The sequence below is a fragment of the Telmatherina bonti genome, assembly GCF_933228915.1.
Source record: "Telmatherina bonti genome assembly, chromosome: 9".
NCBI classification, from domain to species: Eukaryota; Metazoa; Chordata; class Actinopteri; order Atheriniformes; family Telmatherinidae; genus Telmatherina; species Telmatherina bonti.
In genome coordinates, this window is record NC_136627.1 from 14251110 (window position 1) to 14271427 (window position 20318).

General features: G+C 39.2%; 2 protein-coding genes across 3 annotated transcripts; both read left to right on the forward strand.

Moving 5' to 3' along the window:
• The first annotated feature begins 9354 nt into the window (after positions 1-9354).
• Positions 9355-15288, forward strand: samsn1a (SAM domain, SH3 domain and nuclear localisation signals 1a). 2 transcript variants are annotated; one of them, XM_079246284.1, is made up of 8 exons: positions 9355-9485; positions 10465-10545; positions 10754-10882; positions 11281-11398; positions 11489-11640; positions 11828-12040; positions 12206-12353; positions 14563-15288. In XM_079246284.1, the coding sequence occupies exons 1-8, from the start codon at positions 9432-9434 to the stop codon at positions 14715-14717; spliced, it is 1050 nt and encodes a 349-aa protein (XP_079102410.1). In that variant the 5' UTR covers positions 9355-9431; the 3' UTR covers positions 14718-15288. The 2 variants fall into 2 exon arrangements, with proteins under 2 accessions (XP_079102410.1, XP_079102411.1); XM_079246285.1 differs by lacking the exon at positions 9355-9485 and adding an exon at positions 9964-10059.
• Positions 15289-16235: 947 nt separating this feature from the next.
• Positions 16236-19902, forward strand: hspa13 (heat shock protein 70 family, member 13). Its single transcript, XM_079246144.1, has 5 exons — positions 16236-16341; positions 16440-16780; positions 17312-17525; positions 17719-17886; positions 18066-19902. The coding sequence occupies exons 1-5, from the start codon at positions 16317-16319 to the stop codon at positions 18644-18646; spliced, it is 1329 nt and encodes a 442-aa protein (XP_079102270.1). The 5' UTR covers positions 16236-16316; the 3' UTR covers positions 18647-19902.
• Positions 19903-20318: the final 416 nt, after the last annotated feature.

Consider the following 20318-nt stretch of genomic DNA (forward strand, 5'->3'; position numbering starts at 1 on the left):
ATGGTAAGTTTATTTGTGCAGCACATTTTATCTATAGAATAGAATAGAATAGAATAGAATAGAATAGAATAGAATAGAATAGAATAGGACAATTCAAAATGCTTTACATAAAACATAAGAAGCATTACCGTGGGGTGCAAAGGAAGCATTAAAACGTACATGACACAAATGTTAAAAAGAAATAAAAGAAATTAAATTAAAGCAGGAAAAAAAAGGGGGAAAAAAAGGCAAAACACAACTTAAAATTGCAGGTCAGCAGCTCTACATGCTAGTGCAGTAAGATAGTATGAGCCATCACCCTATTTAGTCTTTTATTTGGACGACTTGTTGGTTAGTGGAATGACCTCAACACCTCTCATGATGTAAATGTTCCAACAGCAGCTTAAAAGACTGAAAGTCATCAGCTCCTTAAAGAAACTAGCTTGGATTTGAGTCCTGGCCAGCAGCCCTAGTCATTCCCTTCTCTCTCTCCCTCCCTCTTTCTCTTTCTCTGACCTTGTTAATTTACTTTAATATAAAGGCCACTTTTGCCCTCAAATCCTTTTTTAAAAGAGGAGATTGACTCCTTTGGTATGCTGTGTGCCTCATGAAGGCGGTCTGACTTTACCATTCTGAGACAGTAGATGGTGCTCTGCTGATTTAATCCTCACCCACAACACAGATGTCTTAGTGTGTTTACAATATGCCTCATAGCATAAAAAAAAACCCTCTTATGATGGGACATTCTAACAATGTTAAAAATGTAGTTTTTGCACAGCCAGCATTAAATCTCATCTAACTGTAGAAGCACTGGGAGAGCACAAACTTGCGCTTAGCCATGTAATTTGATTTTTTTTTTTTTTTTTTTTTTGTCAATGATTGTGGGAATTATATTTGTCTCAGAAGCTTTATTGGCAAAATTACCACATGTCTCCATGGTTAAGAACCCTTTAAAAAATTCCTGGATCTGGGTGGGGATCTGAATCACCCCCAAAATATTTATCAATTATTCCATATCTTCTATTGAAATTTAATCAACGTGATTTTTTTTTGTTATGTTGGGAACAAATAGACAGGCAGACAGATAAACCAACACCACAGACTCTATAAACTCGACCTTGGCAGGGGTGAGAAAGTGACACACAAGGTCTCTCTTTTTTTAAAAAAATTTTATTTGTTTTAATTATTAGTTTTACTGTTGGTTCATCATGCCTGCTTTAGTGTTGCTGTAATATTAGTAGAAGGCTCATCAAACAAAGGATGTAAAAAGAGCACAGCTACTGAACATTGTCAAAAAAATAAATACAAATAAACTAGAGAAAAAATCTAGACAAAAACACAATTCATGGCCGTGCAAGTGGTGGGTTTGTTGTTATCAGCAAGACAGCCTCGGCTGATAGGGTAATGGTGGTCCATCTATTGGATTAGTGTGGGGATTTCACTGTGGTATTAATCTGTGAAGACAGCAGGCGACCCGGGCTGGGCTCACTCTGAGCTGTTGAGTCTCTCAGCCTCTGTCTGTCTGTCAGCAGGCTGTTTCTACTCCATCTGACGATCCGACGCACACGGGAGACCTCTCAGTCAACATGAACCTTTTCTGCTTTTCACTGGTAAGAAAGTCTCTTTCCTTTTTGCATGTGTGTCCTTCAACGACTTGTGGAAGTAGCTGAAGAAAAAAAAAAACTGTAGCGGTATCTTCTTTTTTCTTATTTTCCTAAACACAAATTCATGAAACTGTAAACAATATTGTTGATTATAATGTCATTAAACTACATTTTCTCTTTTCCACATCTCAGTTTTTGCAGAAGTTTATTATTGTAAACTCATTTGATTTGCTTGATTATTTTTCTGTTATTTAGTTTACACTGTTATACCCAGATTACACAACATTTACTTCCAATATTGTGTATTTGAATGATACTTTTGTATTGTACTTTACAAAACAATAACAATTTGCACCATTTATTTAGCTATTAACAGGCAAAAATAAGCATACTTGCTGAGCACACACACGTCCCTCTGATGCTCCTGCAGTTGTCAGGTTATGCATACACTACCGGCCAAAGGTGTGGACACACTTTCCCATTAGATTGAATGGAAAAGTGTGTCCAAACTCTGACTGGTACAAAGGTTAATTTGCAAAAGACACTTGCTCTGATTGTCTGCTCCATTGGTACTCACATTTAATGTACGTTTGGTGGTTTCACCATTATTTTGGGGCAAGGAGTTATTCTATATATGTTCAGTCTAAATTTAGGAAGAAAATAATGTTTTACCTATTTAGCATGGAGGCAACAACAAAAGAATGTATTTGTTATAACAGTAAAAATAACCGCATTTTCAGTCCACTGATAAGACATCACTGACCAAAGAAGATGAGCTGTAGACTTGGGCTATTCATTCCTCGAAGAAATCCAAACAAGTCAAACAAATTTTAATCCACACTGAAATCTGCTTTGAAGAAATGAGATCTTTGGCAACCAACCTCCGTAGCCGAGTAAAATCCTGTTCCTTATGGCTCTAATGTGCCGTTTCAAGCATTTTATGGATTATTTAAACCTGAATCTGTTGTGACTGTGTGTATATGCATATGTGTGTGTTTATCACAATACTTCATCAGGAAATAGCACGTCAGCAATGCATCCACTTGTTATGCTTTTATGTTTATGGGTTTTGCAAAATGGTTATACATATATGATTTCATTAACATTAGTGTGTGTATATTTTGTAGCTTTAAACATCGAATAATGCTTTTTAAATTAACTAAACAATGCTTTCTTGTTAAATGTTTAGTTGATTTGGTTCTGTCTTCTCCTGAGATTTGTTTTATATAGGAGACAGGATTACTTAAACTCTATGCAGCTTTATTGTTTGCATGTATGATAGCTGCACTTTTGTCTCAATGAATTATGTCTTTCTGTATGTCCACTGGTATTAGGAGGGGTCTATGGACAGCCTCTACGAAGCAGTGCAAAGCTCCAGTGATGGCCCTCCCCCACCTGTGCCCAGCCGCTCATCCAGTCGTTCCTGTAGCCGCTCCTGCAGCCCGGCTGTCCTGCTGGATGACCACACAAAGTGGCGAGGCTCCGGAAGGTCTATATCCCTGGTGAGCGTGACAGAACAACATGAAAATCTCGTGCATTTTCATGCAACACAGCCATGTTTGATTGAGTGTAAATGGTGGAGCCATGCAAACAGTCGTGACAGGGTCCCATCAGGTCACTTTGAGTGATTGGTATTTATAAACTCCCACCAACCAGACTGTTCCAACAAAATAAAACTGATTATGAAATGATGAACAGATCTGCCTGACATCTGCTCCCAAGGCCAGACTTCTCCAACGTGCTTTAAATTAAATGCCGTTGTCATTCATGACCTAAAATTGAACCATAAAGACCCTGTATAGTAAAATAAAGTTAATTAAAATAATATTTTAACTCTAATTTTCTTTGTTTTACAGACCGGTAAATTTTGAATTGTTTTGTTTTCCTTCAGGAGATGCCTCAAACACATGGGACCAACACTAATAAAAAGAAAAGAAGGTAAGCAGCATGGAACAAATAATTTATTTTAGCCAATAAGTAAATCAGCCACACATCAAATATATCAAAATTAATTTAAAAAAAAAATATCCTTGCAAGTATATTAAGGCAAGGCAAGTTTATTTGTATTGCGCCTTCCATGTACAAGACAATTCAAAGTGCTTTACATGAAACATTAAAAGCATTACAGAAAAAAAAGCATAAAAGAAAATACAAATAACAAAATCATAATAAAATCATAAATTATATTAAAATAATTGAAAGCAGAATTAATATCAGACAATGACCCATCTATGTAAACTATTCCCTTCCTTCTGTGTGCAAAAAGCTGCACTGTGAGTGAAAGGGCTGCCTCGCGGAGTAGTAATGTGGCTTGAAAGGCGCCCTGTTTATTTTCACTGGGATGTTAATTCTGTAAATCCTTCCTGCAACTAGGCAAAACAGAAAGCAAGGCTCCTCTCCTCATCTTTATCTTCAGTTCATTTTCTCTGTTTGATACACATGTACAATTCTGTGTTTTAAGCATGAGGATTGACAGCACAACTGAAACAAAAAGCTTAACATTTATTTCATTTTCAGGCTTGATTGGAAGAGATTTTCTCTTCTCTTTTTTGAGAAAAGGGGCCTTTAGACTACTGGGCCAGCATGAGGCAGATTATGAAGCTTTGAGTTGGCCTAAGCGGATTCAAGGTCCTGGTTGCCTCAACACCTTTACTTCCCACCTTTACTAATGGCATCTTTAACTTCTTGCTTTATGTGTCACTCCAGCTGCATGTTTTGAATGTGTTAAAAAATCCTGTCAGTTCTAACATGTGACATTATGTGTAATTTGCTTTCAGAACACATGTATCCAAATCTGCATCAGATAATGAAACACTGGGTGAGTACAAACCATTTCATCATTTTTTTTGTTTGTTTTTTTTCCGCTGACCTGATTTAAAACATGTTCTAATAAAGAGATGTGACCACAGGTTTCATCAGTATTTTAAATAGAATGAGACAGCTATCAAGGCCCTTACCACACTGAAACTAAATGCAATTTTAAGGCTTTTCATGAATTGATATTGTCTTTTACATGGATTAAACTGGCTGCAGATAAGTCAGACTAATGTGACTCTGTGGCCCTTGTTGACCCCGACCTTTCACATAAGATGCTCACTGTTTGTCTCCCCCACCACAGATAACCCCGGCTGTAATACTGCAGTGTGGCAGCCTGCCAGGAGCCGAGAAGATTTAGTCCACATCCCCAACAATCATATTGAAGGTAAAAACTAAATAAATGGGTTAAGCTCATCTAAACTAAAGGCCAGCAGTTTGGACCTCTGCAGGATGTCTGAAGATGTGGGTTTGGGAACATTTTTTCCCAATTCAGGATAAAATTTGTATTGTTGTTTTGATTCACAGAGTTCTGTAATATTACAAAGCAGTAAAAATATTTGACTTTGTGGTTTAACTCTCAGCCAGGAAAGTGAATATATGTTATTTTTGTAGAAGTGCGAAAGGCCAAGCACAGACCAGAAACAAGAGGAGGGAAAGGAGCCCATCACTCGGGAACAAAGAAAAAGGAGAAACTGTCGTCAAACCAGGCAAGTGAACAATTTCTCTTTAGCTTGAATGACCAATCCAAAACCTCACCCATTAGGTGCTTTGCAAAAATGTTGCCACAATGCAAAATTACTGCAAAGCACTTTTACACTTATTTTTTTAAATAAAGATTGTACTTTTGTGTTTGAAAGCCACACAAAATAACAGCTTTTATATCTGTTAGGAGACCGAGCAAAAGAGATGCTTATTTGTGGAATAGGATCATGACAGTCCTCCATGTCTCATCAGACTCTTTTGGATTACCAGGAGTGTAATTTTTCCACTTTCTTGTGACATTTTGCCCTTGTTGGCTTATAGAGCCCAATAACACAAATCCTGATGGGTTTTAATTCAATACTGGTTGTTCAGAAAGAGTCTCTGTAATGAGTGTGCCACATGGCTGAATGTAAACAAAAAATGTCTGTGTTTGGGGTTGCAAGTGTTTAAATGCCATTTGCCAGGTCAGCGCTCAGTCTGATTAATACCCATCACAGTGAAAAGCAAACAAAGCTGAGCCTGCCAGTATACTGGATTAGTGGCTGTTTTTGATGCCTGTCTATGAGGCTATGTAGCTGCAGTGATAGCAGCTTTGTGTTACTTTTCCTTGTAAAAGCAGTTCTTTAAGCTAAACGCTAACACCAAAATGCTAACATTTTGGTGTTAGCGTTTAGCTTTAAAATATGATCACCATCATTTGACATACATTGTAATGAGGTATAATGTTTAACATGGTCAAATTATTGCTAAATTACAGTATGTACCTACAATAATTATGATGCTAAATTTTTTATATGGCAACACTTCTGCACAGAGGCCAGAAGGAAGTGATTCATTTTTTTCAAACTATGAGTAATCCTAAAATACTGACTTATTTCACCAGAAGAAACTTAACTGTATTACATGAAAGTATGATACAACTGTATCAGCGTTTTATTTTGTGGAATCAGAAATATTTGTTGCTTAAAAGTATTTTAAAGGGGTTCATATTTGTTTGTGTTTTCAGAGCACCGGTGGTGTGACTACAGAATCCAAGCCTCCTGTCAAAAGGAACCAAAAGACTGGAAAGAAACCAGGTGGAAGGAGCGGGAAAGAAGGGTCTAAGAAAAGTCACAACTCTAGAGGTCAGACAGATTTCCACATAACCTTTTGAAGATGCCATTTCTCTACTGCATAAATGTAACTGGGACCTGTGATGGACTGGCAATCAGTCCAGGGTGTACCCTGCCTCTTGCCCAATGATTGCTGGGATAGGCTCCAGCTTCTCAGAGGCTGTTATTTGGAAGAAGTGGTTCAGAAAATGACTGACTGATATTTTGAGCATCTGGAGGACTGTATTAGATAAGGTCCATGCATTGAACATGTCGCTTGAGTTCATGACTTTTGCAAGACCTTCAGGAGCTCTGCAGTGCCCTTACATGATCACAGCACTTAAAAACTAACAAAAAAAAAAAAGCTGCATGTTCAAACCAGAACAGAGTCACAAAGAAAAAGGGTAAACAAAACTGACTAACACTTTTAAAGGATCAAATTGTTTTATTTCCAATGCTGCTTCAAGAAGCAAAGTGGTCTTACAGACCTTCTCCCCATTCAATACATTTTTCAACAATTTAATTTTAGAGCTCCTAAAACATTGTTTTCAAAGTGTATCATCCCACATTCAGCATTGGTTCCTAATTTCAGCCACTCCAAAAGTCGCTCAAGTGAGTTCTAATGAGAACAGGCTGTTTCTCTGTCTGAAATTTTAAATGCTCATGAGTGGTGGCTGGTCATGCCCACTCCCCTCACAAGGATAGGATGTGGCTCTGGCTGGCACCCACTCAGTGATTTTACAAGGCAAACTCAGCTTTGCCAGGGGGCAGGTTAATGCCAGTATCTACTACCAGGGGAAATGGCTATTTCCCTTTGTGAGGTCACAGCAAAGATCTCAGACTCACCCATAAGAACACATATTCACTAAAAAGAAGTGAATATGTGTTCACAACTTTGTGAAAAGTAGAAAAGAAATAAAATCTTTGTGGGAGAGGTGGCTGAGTTTTCTCCTCATACACAGGCAATGGGGACACATAGATAACCTTCAGAAAATGAATTTTGCATAATGTAGACCCTTACATTCCATTTTTTTGTTTACATTTTGTTACTAGTATGACACTAAAGTACCTTTGTGTGGATGAATAATTGCCTTACACTGTATAATTATGCTGTTCTACAGCCAAACATGATGTTAACTTTAGTCCTTCCTGTCTTCTTTTCAGTCTATTCTCCACCAGGCACAATGAGTCCACCTTTGGGACCCCACTATTTGGACATCCCATACACATCCAGGTCAGACAAAAGACTGTACCTTGGTAAATCGTCCACCCTTCCCGCTCAAGAGAACACAACTCCAGGTCGCTGTGCAGACGTGGTCAACTTACCTGGTGGAGCAACACCTACCCACCACCAGCGCTGGAGCAACCCAGGTGACAGCAGCCCTGCATGGGGGACTATTCAGCACACCTGCCGGCGGCCACTCACAGAGTATCGTGTGTACTCCCATGAATTCAGCTCATCACCTGGAAAGGAGTGGGATGGACGGCAGCAGGCACCAATGGCCCAGAATGACAGCTTGAAGAGGGAAAGCAAACCTCAGATTCCTCCAAAGGTGCCACGATCGGTCACTGAAGTGGATCTTTCAGACCCAAATGTAAGTCAATGCTATCATGGTCTTTTCTTCACAACTAGCTTCACGTGTGACTATTGTCATGCCTAACTGTGGGATCAATCTGAAGTCTCCCTGATGTCCCTTTGGGACTTACAAAGATCAGAACATTTAGCTACCTAAAGATTTTGCACAATTCTGCATATTTATATTCCAGAAAGGCAAACAAAAAACAAACAAAACAAACAAAAAACAAAATACATTGAATATTGCAATAATAGCATAAAGGATGCCCTGTTGACATTATTGCACAGAAACGTTAGCTGTGCTTAAACCCTGTCAGCAATTGCTCTCTTCTAATACCAAAAAAATGTGCAGACCAACATTGGATGGCATTGCCTTTACATCTCTTCAAGCTTGACCCTTAATGATACCCAGTGAGCACGTGCAGCATGTGCCATGTGTTGCACAAATCACTTGCCAAAGCTTAACATGACACAAAGGAAACAGTCCAAGATGAATAGAATGACCTGGTGTCGAGATTACAAAATCCCCATTGAGCTGTAGAGCCTAGAGACTGATGGGAGTTTATGGCTGATTGGAGGCAGTGGGATTAGGTCGGGTTTGGTCTGTAGAACTTCCTTTTGTGTGCAAGTGACCAAATGAAGCCATCTGCAATACAAACACATCAGCAAATCCTCATGACAGCATCAGGGCGATTACAGATCCTCTCAAGAGTAAAAATGGCTTCTGCTTGACTTTGAAGGCTATTAGATTGTAAATAAAAGCGTAAAAGATGACTATCTGCTTGTTTGTTTATTTTAATCATAAACTTTTGTCAATGAGAAGAATAAGCTGTTGATTTCTTTGAGAGTTTCCAAAACTTGAAATGAACCAGAATAACTTCGATGTTGAGCGCAGAGATCGACCGGAAAGCCTTTCGACACAGCAAACTTACCACTTTCAGCTGTTCTTCTGACATACATCAGCACTTCCTCATATGTTTTCCCCCCACATTAAGAAATGAGTAATTGCTCCAGCATCACTTACCATAACCAAGTTCCTGATTGTTGGTAAAGGGAAATTTTGATGGAGATTTAATATGAATCTGTTATATTTATTCATTCAATATTTCTTTCTTTTGCATGGTTCCAGTCACAATTTCATTACAAAAACTAATCATGCAGCTTGTCCTGTGAGGTTTACAGGCATGAGGAGTAATCACATTGATGCCATTGTCACTTACTGCAGTGTTTATGTAAGTTATACTTAATGACATTACAGCACAGCTCTTTGAGGATCAATGAAAACAAAGCAGCGCCGGCAGCAGATGTGACATAAGCTCATCTTCATCAGGTTTTTGCACTTGTTTTCAAAAACAAAAGGGCCTACCACGATTAGATAACCTAAATGCTGTTATTCCTGGAAGTGGTTTTCAGTGTGTTGCTATGAGAGAGCTACAAAGTGCACACTTAAGCATTTGTATTTTTCCCCTTTCGAAGCGATACTGCTACCAGAGGCACAAAAGTCAATTGCCTCACTTCCTGTGTTTTTTAAGGAAGTGGGCCAGTCAACCTAAGACAGATAGTCTAGGGTTAGTTAACACTTTGGTGTCAGAAGAGTGGGGTAAAGGAAAGAAAGAGAGCAGGGACTGAGATCTGTCAGCAAACCTCACAAAAAGGAAGAAAATGCTACACAGGGCGGCCTCCAATGTGTCAGACAAGGCAAAAAGCAAACCCAAGGTAGGTGAAACAGGCAAAAAAAAAAAAATCTGAAAAATGCTGAATGTAATGTTTTGTGGGGAGCTGAGATGATCAGATTTCACTATTGACTCCCTAAAAATGATAAAAGTTAAAAATAAACAAGAGGAACATGGCTGTTCTCATCTAATAAGAATTTATCTGATTTTTAAATCATTTGAAATCAAATTTCCACAGAATCATCTTGCTCTGTCTTGCTCTGTCTGTCCACACAGAAGAAAGTATTTTCTAGTAAACTTTCACAATGTGAAACAGTAAAAAGTCTAAAATAGAAAATAATGTGAACAAAAAAAGTGAAATAAACATGTGTACGGTTGCTGGAAGCTTGGCAGTGCAGCACAAAGTGGGACTGTAAATGAAAGCAGTCCCCGCTGCATTAACTCAGTCTGCCAAGGGCTGTCTAGGAGTACACAGCTCATATTTAACCAGGATTTCCAGGGATTATTCATTTATATAATTATTTTAGTGCTTTGCTGAGGGGATGATGGGGGTTTGGAGGAGATTATGATGACTTTTAGTTTTATGAAAAATCGCTGGGCCAGAGGAAAGTAACCATGTCAGTGGTGTTGTGAGAGTATAGTAGTTCTATTTATATGTTTCTCTATTAGTCTAAGTGTGCCACTGCACTTTTATAGAAGCTGTTTTTTTCCCTCCTGCTGCTGAGGTGTTGCACCATATGTGACCCATCAATATTTTCATCCCAAATAAGCTCATATTTAAAACTCATTTAATTTCTGCCTACATACGCTGCATTTAACAACACTTGTGCTTGTCTGAGATAAAAAAAACCCAGCCCCTTTGACTTTCCTTGACAAAATTTTTTTTTTATAAAATAGAGACAAAAAGTGATGGATTTCATGTGATGTTTCACCACTTTCAGCAGAACAATTTCATGTAGATGAGGAAATAAGTTACGCCAGCGCTGTGTTTGTCATTTTCTGACGTGGATTGTTTGTTACAGCGTTCCACAAGCTTTGGCAAGTTTGAAGGGCTTAGACATCATTCATCGCAAGCAAAACCGGAGGAAAATGCACCAACCACGGTGTGTAGGCGCACTTTTCTTCTGCTCTCTTAACATTTAATGGACAATGTCATGCTACTGAAATGGAACTGCACAGAAATTGAAAATTATTGGAGTCAGTCTGAGGAAATACGAGAAGAAAATTAGGTTTATACAAAGCTGTGCAAAAGGGACTTTTCTCCTTTATGTGCTGTTAACATCACAGTTCTGTTCAACTTTCTCCTCTCAGCTTAGAGAAGAATGTGAAAGTCCAGACCCACACAAATCAGCTGGGCTCGGGAAGAAGATGAAAGAGATTTCACTCACCATGCGAAGAAAAATGGGCAAAAAACATGCAAAGTCTTTCTCTGAAGAGACAGTAAGTTAGTCTTACTTTGTCTTCTTTAAATTAAGGATACTTTTTTATGTGTTTCACTCATTAGTCTAGCATTTGTATAAATGTTCAGAAAGCCCCTCCACATTTGTTATCAGCCTCCCTCTGGTGTTTTTCTCAAGAGTTTAATCATTTTTCCATCTTATTAAAACTCACATCCTCAGATGTGATGCTCTAGTTGGTTTTAATTAAGCTCTTCAATCTGATCTACACAGGAAAACAAGTGTTGTCTTGCAGCTTTTTTCTTTTTTTACTGTAGCACTGATGGAGAGATAAAAAGATGTGCTGAGACTTTTTTTTTCAGTGTTAGTTTTTTTTTTTTCATCTCAACTTACATGCAATTTTTCCATTTTCACTGGGTTAAATTCTGACTGTTCTTTCAGGGAGATGATACAGACAAAGACCCAGAAGCTGAGACAGAAAGTTGTCCACCAGCTGAGAAAAACTCTGCAAAAACCAGCAACTCCCTGGAAAGTCTTTACAGCGGTCAGAGCTCCTCTAGTGAGTATCTTCTCATGAGTTTTGTAGAGCTTGTTTTTAATAAGCTAGAACCGTGCAACTATGTTGTATTTGCTGTGTTTATGGGTTTAGGTGGTGTGACCAGTGAATCCAATGGTTCTGGTCAGAGGGACAGTCTACGGCTGGAGGAGGATGGCTCTTATCAGGGTCATTTCTGCGGCAGGGCTCGGGTCCATACAGACTTTGTTCCCAGTCCGTATGACACTGACTCCCTCAAACTGAAGGTAATTTCCCCTGTTGTACGTAAAATATTGAGCAACACTGTAGCTGACTCACCTTAGACCTGCAGCGGAAACAATTCTTTCAAGAAATCAAACCCATTTTTAAAACAGAATTATGTATTCCAGTTTAGCTCTATATAGTTAAATAAAAAAATTAAATGGATTGTAATCTTTTTTTTTTTATTTTTAGGTGGGAGACATCATCAACATCATCAGTAAACCTCCAATGGGCATCTGGACAGGTATGCTCAACAACAAAGTAGGAAACTTCAAGTTCATTTATGTGGATGTTTTGGTGGAGAAAGAGGAAGAAGAGGAAGCTCCAAAGATCAGACAACAGAAGCTGTGCAAAAGACCTCGACCTAAAACACTGTTGGAGTTACTGGAGCGGTTGAACCTGGAGGTGAGTCCAGAATCCATGGATCTGGCATCATTTGCTCTAATCAATGGGGAATCCAAGTACCAAAAGTCTGTAGATTTCACTTTTGTATATTATACATATTTAATCTTTTTTTTTTTTTTTATCTGAAAAAGGTAATATAGCGATGAATGTATGTCATTATTCCAGGAATACGCCTCTGCCTTGTTGCTGAATGGCTACCAGACAGTGGAGGACCTGCTCCACCTACAGGAGAAACACCTGATAGAGCTGAATGTTAAAGACTCTGAGCACAGACGCAGGCTACTCGCTGCTGCTGAATACCGCTACACAGAAGGTCAGGCGCGTCAGCAGTAATCATTGTTTTCTAGCAATTGATCAACAAAAACAACAACAGCACAGACCAGTAATGATTGTTTAGTTCAACCAATCACAATGCTCCTTTCTCCTGGAAATCAAGCTCTGAGAACCTCATATGAAGGAACCCACACAGCAAATGTCCATGTATTCCATTAGAATAAAACATAATGCATGCATAGTTTTCCCAACATATCTTTTATAAACATCTATTACAGTATTGACTGCCAGCTGGGAAAAACTCCTTTGTTTTTATTATCCTAACATTAGTTATTTCTGTTTTTGACCACCAAGACTGAAAAGAATCGATTGCCTCATGCTGAACATGAGTGACCCACAGTCTGTGTATCTAAAGGAAACAGACCAACGACACTTTTTTGGACATGTGTTTTCATGCAGCTTAATTATTAGTTGATCCACTTACATCCATGAATCAATAGGTGTGTGGAATTGCTTTCTGTGGTTGACCAGACAGACCATACTTTTATAATCTATCTCTCCCTTGGTATTATTAGCATTGTTCTGACATGGGGATTCCATCTGCATATTCTATGAAACTGGGTAAACCTGTTTATGTGACCCTTTTCTGATCCCGTAATGAAGTTTAAAGCCATCGAAAGGAAAATGTATTTACTTATGCTAAACAGTTGGGAAAAAAATGGCAACATTTGAAAATGAGAACTTGAACTGAGCTCACTTTTATGTGTAAATGAGGCATCATTGTGCGCACACTTCGGAGCAGTTTTCCTTGCTTCAAACTGAACTTAAATGACCTTTTAGGCACTGACTCAAAAAAAGTTTCATAATCTGCTTTCATTATCCCTTAAATTATTAATGAAAACAAAAGGATACTAAATAAAGGGAGACAATACCATTGTCCACTTGTTTATAGACTTTCAAGTATAAAGGTTTAGCATTTGAGTCTTTTCAGACTGAAGAATACATAACAAGCGGTGGATATGACACACAACACTCCACATATGTGTCTGGTAGCAGCTTGTCAATTTCAATATAGCTTCACCGTAAATCTTAACCCCAATGAGTTGCTGTTTTAGTCATAATGGGGCCTTAATTTACTGTTCGCATCATGAAAGATGAAAAATAAAAAATATGCGTCCAGTGAGTGGAGTCTGAAAAAGAAATTTACCATTTTGCATCTGCAGAAGTCGCCCCTTGCTGACCACTAGATAGAATGCAGATTTGAGGTTGTACTATTTTAATCAAGAATATGTCTAAATAAGCGTAAGAAAAAAGCATTCAATAAAGAATTAAACACCGTTATATGCAGCGTGAAAGTGCAAACAGAAGCGAATTAAAGATATGAAGGAATATTTAAGAGAAAATATTCAATATTTAAGATGATGAAAATGTTTCATTCAGCACATTTTTATTTTTCAATTCTTGCCAATTCCTTTCTGCAAAGAGTAAAAAGACTAGACAAAGTAATAGCTGAGATCTTAGTGCCATGCTGGAACCTGCAAGAGGCTTGACAGTGACTTCCTGTTACTGAGATAGAAAGTACTTAACAGACCAGAAGGTGTTCCTGTAATCTGACGTCTTTACCAAGAAGGCTGATTATCAGACAGCCTGCATAAAATCAAAACTACACTCCACTGTCGAAAGGGTACAAAATATGCTGGTGCATTTAATCACTGAGTTGGTTTCATTCAGTACAACTCAGGCAGATGTGGGCAAGGCCATTTAAAGGTCATTGAAATGTCTGTTTAGCTGACAGTCCAGTTCAACAGATGGCAGAGGCTGCAGCTTGACGACCCACAGGAGAGACCAGTAATTTAATCAAGCTGTACAACATTGGGTTAGTGCCTCAGTGAGGATGATTAATAGCCTCTGGCAAGTGAAATAACAGTGGGATAATGTAGCTGTTTGCAGTGGAAATAGATGCATCAGAGAGTGACATGTTTCTGCTGGGTCACGTCTGCAGAAGATGGTTTTGCATTTGGGTCATTTGTCCACGCCGTCAGCTACAAGTACATTATCTGCTTTGACATCAGTTATGAGAATAATCTCTGACACTAAATTTAAAGTGCTTAAATGTCAAAGGGCACCAGTCTTGTAATTGGCTTCATTTTTACTGAATGAGTCACTTTGCACCTATTTTATCTTCCCAAATGTGGGTAGATGTAGTTACTGTGACATTTGGTTTAATTCTCTTTGGTTTGTGGTTGCAGGTGAGGATGTGAGGGAGGCAGAAGAACGCAAATCCTCAGAAAATCTGCAGGAAGAAGACAGCGACTGTCCCAGAGATTCTGGCTGCTTCATCCCATCTGAGTGCTCAGATAGCAAGGAAGATGTAGAGCATGTCACAGAGACGGTGGCTTCGTGAAATGCTCATTTCGGAGATTGATAAGTTGACATTTGGAATTCAAAGTTGCAATTTTAGCCATGACAGTTTGAAAACTGAGCCCATAATATTTTCCAAATGTCATGTTTATATCACTTTCTCTGTCCACAACCTCACCTAATGTAGCATGTTTGTTAAAAGTACTTAATATTCTAAATGTCATCTTATCCTCGCTTTGCTTAATGGGGTAAAAGTTGAGTTTTTATTTTATTGGATATTTTATTTGAAGTTGCAGGAGAAGTGGGATTTTGTTGTTTAAACCTCTGTTGTATTTATTGCATTTCAAAATCTTTGATGTTTTTGCAAATTGTTAATTTATCAAAGCTGCATCGTTTTTACATTTCCCATTATGTCAAAATACAACTCAGCTTCAGCAGTGCTCCATTTTATTTTTTCCTGTGGCTGAATGGACACTGATGAAAGTATACTTTAATGTGCTTCTTTCTGGATTATTGCCTACACTGTGTACTGTACAGATTAACAAGTGTATTATTTTCTCATCGTGAATTATAATGTGTGTGTACATGTCTGTATGTGAGAGTAAGCCTGCGTGTTAAAGTGTAAGGCAACATTGATCTGTTTTCACAACGTTTTGTTAATAAAATAATTTCAAATTTAATTTGTTATCTTATTTCACCTGCCAAAAACACCTTAAAAATTAAATCAGAAATGCCTGCCTTTATATTTATGAATTCTTGATCAAAAAAGTGATATTGTTTATAAATAATTTAAAGCTTGACATGAAGATAAGGATGAATAAATGTTAGAAATAATATAATCAAATTAATAATAGTATTATTATTATACACTCGACACTTTAGACACTAAAGTAATGCGTTGCGTGGTAGTTGCATTCAATAGGCAATGGGAACCGCGGATTTTCCGTTTTTTTTCTTTTTTTTTTTTTACATGAATATAAAACAAACACTCATACACACAAAAGGAAAGAACAAAAATGCCATTTACAAGTTATTACGTAAATGGATAGCATGTTACTATCCATTTACATAATGGATTTATTCAAATCAAAATGATGACATGGTAAATACAAAATCTTTGCGCCATGTCATATAAAACATAAATGATACATTTAAGACATGCTTTTACGTTTAGTAAATTGCATTGATGCAGACAAGTATTTATGTTAACAGGAACGCAACACAAGAAACATATTTTCCAACAATTGTGCATCAAAGGCTTGGAATTTGATAAAATAACATTTTTGTCTAAAATCCGAGGTACAGTGAATGCGGCGTTCCGATCGACTGAGGGGATTGGCTGAAAATATAGGATACGTCACAGCTTTAATGTGACTTTCCAGGCCCTAAGCATGCTGGGAATTGTATTATCAAACCTACAGCAGCTGGATTGTCCGTGACGTCTGTGCTGTGAGCTTAAAACTACACTACCCAGAATCGTTTGGGAGCCAAGCAACGTTGACGTGTATTTTGTAGATAGCCTAAAAAAATATCTAATTTTGCGTCACCCTGCTAAGTTAGACGCCGTTTTGACAAAATCGGAATAATTTCAACTCAGCTTTGTGGCTTTTAAGCGGCGGCGACTTCGTAATAGTGTGTGACGATGGCCGGAGAAATGTCTATGCTTGGTAAGTTGAAGTACTGTATTTCGATGAAGATACCTCAAATAAAAAGAAGCTAGCCGGTTTGGTCCACCTGTAATACGTACGTCTTTCCGGTACCGCAGGCTCGGTAATCCTGGCTCTTTTTCTTGCTGGATATTTGGGCCAGCAGTACCTTCCGCCTCCCAAACCCAGAGTAATCGGCTTAGACTTGGGCACCACCTTCTGCTCGGTCGGCGTCTTCCATCCGGGCAGCGGAGAGGTGGAGGTGATCGGAGATGAGGAGGGGAGGAAGAGCATCCCCAGTGCCGTCTCTTTCAACGCTACTGCGGTGCTGGCCGGACACGAGGCCGTAGACTTGGCCGACACTAACCCTCAAAACACCATCTACGATGCTAAGAGGTTTATTGGGAAGATATTTGAGCCAGAAGTCCTGGAGCAGGAGAGCGCTAGATACCCATTCAAGGTGAGTCATACTGTGTTTGACGAGAGGTTAATTGGTGTGGTGTATTTTTGGACCACTTCGCCAGTAAGGTTAATACATTTTTGTGTTTTAGATAAGAGCTTTCCTTATTTTGAATATCTTAATACCGTAGCCTTAAAAATTCACAAATATTAACAATTTATCATTGCTGTACTTGGAAATAGTAAGAATGACCAAGGCTGGATTATCCAATGGGAATTATGGGCACAGGCCCAGTTGCCCACGCCCACTTGGGGCCCATTTGGCGACTAGTGGGGCCCACATAGACCATACATCTGCAGTTTGGACATGAAACAAAATGTACATAAAAGCCAGATAGTAACACCACAGTTTCTAATGTATTGCTATTCATTCACATTCATTCATTCATTCATTCACAATTTTCACAATGTTGCGCTGAGGAAAGGGGGCCCGTGGGACACCCTGGGCCCTGTACAGTTTTAATCCGGCCATGAGAATGACACATTTATTATTTTCACTTTCACTAATGCTGTTCCTCTGCTACATATTTAGGTCTCAAATAACAATGGAAGTGCAGAGTTTGTGATCACCACCAACTACACTTTCAGTGTAAGTCCAGAGTTCATTGGCTCCAGGCTGTTGCTGAAGATGAAAAAGATGGCTGAGGGCCAGCTGGGTGTACCGATCCAGAAAGCCGTCATCTCTGTACCGGCAGAATTTGATGAAAGACAGAGGAACTACACTGTCAGAGCTGCTAACCTTGCAGGTCAGATTGCATAATAATGGAAAGTTTTCGAAAATGCAAAGTCTAAAACACACTCATAAATATTTTCACAACTCAACAGTAGCCTCCTTTGTGATTTTAGACTCTTTCCTTTTTTTTCATTTCTGTCCTCAAATGATGTCTTGTTTAAATCGTATAAAAGAAGCACCCCCATTCCGTAATTCTGGTCTTCTAGGCTTGGAGATCCTGCGTGTGATCAATGAGCCCACAGCTGCAGCCATGGCCTACGGTCTCCACAAGGTGGACGTGTTCAACGTGCTGGTGGTGGACCTCGGAGGAGGAACACTTGACGTGTCTCTGCTCAACAAACAGGGAGGCATGTTCCTCACCAGGGCGATGGCAGGTGATTGTTTTTACACGCTGTGTTTTTTTTCCTTCTGTAATTTCTTTATAAATAACCAACTGAAAACAATAAGGTTACAATTTTGAACTATTTAATATAAAATAGGCGTTCAGACAATAACCTGAAGTCGTAGTGATTTGAAAGAAAGCTAATTTAATCAAAATAATTGTTGCTTCCAGGAAATAACAAGTTGGGAGGTCAAGACTTCAGCCAGAGGTTACTTCAGTACACCACAGAGCGAATCCGTCAGGAGTTTGGGGCTGCACCCGACCTCAAGGAGGATATCCACCGTCTCCGTCAGGCAGTGGAGGCTGCCAAGCTGAACCTCACCCTCCACCCTACCGCCACTATCCAAGTGCCTCTGCACCTTCACATGCGTGACAGTCCTAAGGCCCCTGAAGGCCCCGCTCCCTCTCCAGTTCTTTTCCAGGTTTTGATCACTCGCAAGCTGTTTGAAGAGCTCAACGAGGACCTCTTCCAGAAGATTCTGACCCCTGTCAAGACTGTGTTAACCGAGGGCCACTTGGAAAAAGAGGACGTGGATGAGATTGTTCTCGTCGGGGGGTCCACCAGGATTCCACGGATCAGGAGACTGATCAGCGAATACTTTGGAAAGGATGCCAACACATCAGTAGACCCTGACCTTGCTGTGGTTACAGGTGTGGCCATTCAAGCCGGCATCATGGGCGGCTCCTGGCCGCTACAAGTGAGCGCAATAGAAATCCCCAACAGACACTTGCTTAAGACGAACTTCAGCTAATCTCTAACCAGGATATTTATTTATAAACAAAAGACCAGTGATTCTCCACAGTGTCACATCTGTAATGTACTTTTAACATACCCTGATGGCGTACAAATGGATAACACAAAGCACCATCACCTAACTGGCAAAGACCGGATGGCTGTGGGACTCATTCTCTGCCTCCTCCGGGGCTGTGAAAGGTGGTGTTTACGAGGAAAACATGCTGATTGTGTATCATAACAACATTCCTGTAACACTGACTGATAATGCCTGCAGCTCTGCTTCAGGTTTGTAATGTGACATCTGCTTTTGTTGCACAAAGTTCCAGCAGAATGAACATAGGATCATGCGTGACTGACCAGCATGTGTGTCCCCTGCTCTGTTGTCACGGCAACTAATATGGTGTTCAGTTCAGGGAACCACCATTTGACTTGCCAGGACATCTCTAGTTATTTATTGGAACTTTTGTTTGTTTGTTTGAAATGACTGTGTTGGTTTGTGTGTTTGACAGAAATTCACACTTTTCCCTTACAGGCTGCACTGTGTGCTTGTGCCTTTTCCAAAAAGCTGCTTATTTGTTTGAAATGAACAGAGCTTCTATAAGAGGCCTTGGTCCAGCTCCATTTTTATGTTTTTCATCTGGTGGAAATCACTGGGTTGTTTTTAGACCTCACTGTATACACATAATACATGCAGTTAATTTAAAACTTGTCCACATATAAACAGTTTCCCTCATGATCTTCTGGTTCAGAGTCTCCAGCAGGAACGATGAAAGAGCCTTAATGTTCAGTTACATTTTTAGCATCAAGTAAAATCCTGGTTAAACTATTTGACTCTGAGATAAGTGTTGCTCACTGTTGCACTTTGAGGACTTCCGTCTAGTGGCCAAGTTTGTGCAATTCTGAATATTTGAGTGGCAATGACTTGCACACATTTGGCAGCGAGTAGCAGGCCAGACTGCTTCAGCTGCTCTGGCAGACCTACAGAAGGACCAAAACATTGTTTACCAGTGCCTTGTCTGTTTTGAAATAAACTAATGTATTACAGTCACATTCAGACTGTTTAATGGAAATTCATGTGAGGATATTTGTTCCGCATCTCGCTTGCTTTCATTCTGGTAGACATCAGATTGGTTGTTGCACATGTAATTTAGATGATGATCTGCACCTGATAGTACGGTGAGTTGCAGCCAAGAACTCGAGTGCACCCACATTCCTTTAAGGCCGTGCAAATCATGACTTGAAAAGGTTAAACTTCATATTTAAACGTGGGATCTTGGCACAAAAACTGCTGTAAAGTTACTGGAAGGACCATCTCTGTGTGGAACTGCACTGTGATATATTTTGTACTGCAAGTTTTACATATTTCCCAGCCCTAACCATCTTGATAAAGATATGCAACTGTTGCATTCTGCTTTTCAGCCTATTAAAAGAAAAATTCTCAACTATGTTGTCCCTTGATTTAGAACAGTACAGCTGCAGATGTTGCAGGTTGAGGTCCTCAGATTTCTGCCCAAAATACTTGAAACAGTTAAATTGGCTTGTTTATGATCCTGCAAGTGTTGATAAAATAACTGGGATTCAACATGGACATAAAAAGTTCATAAATGGTTAGGAACAACCCATGCTAATTTCTGCAGGTCCCTGAAGGGGAAGTAAATTAAATGTGATGATGGGCTGATCAGGATATA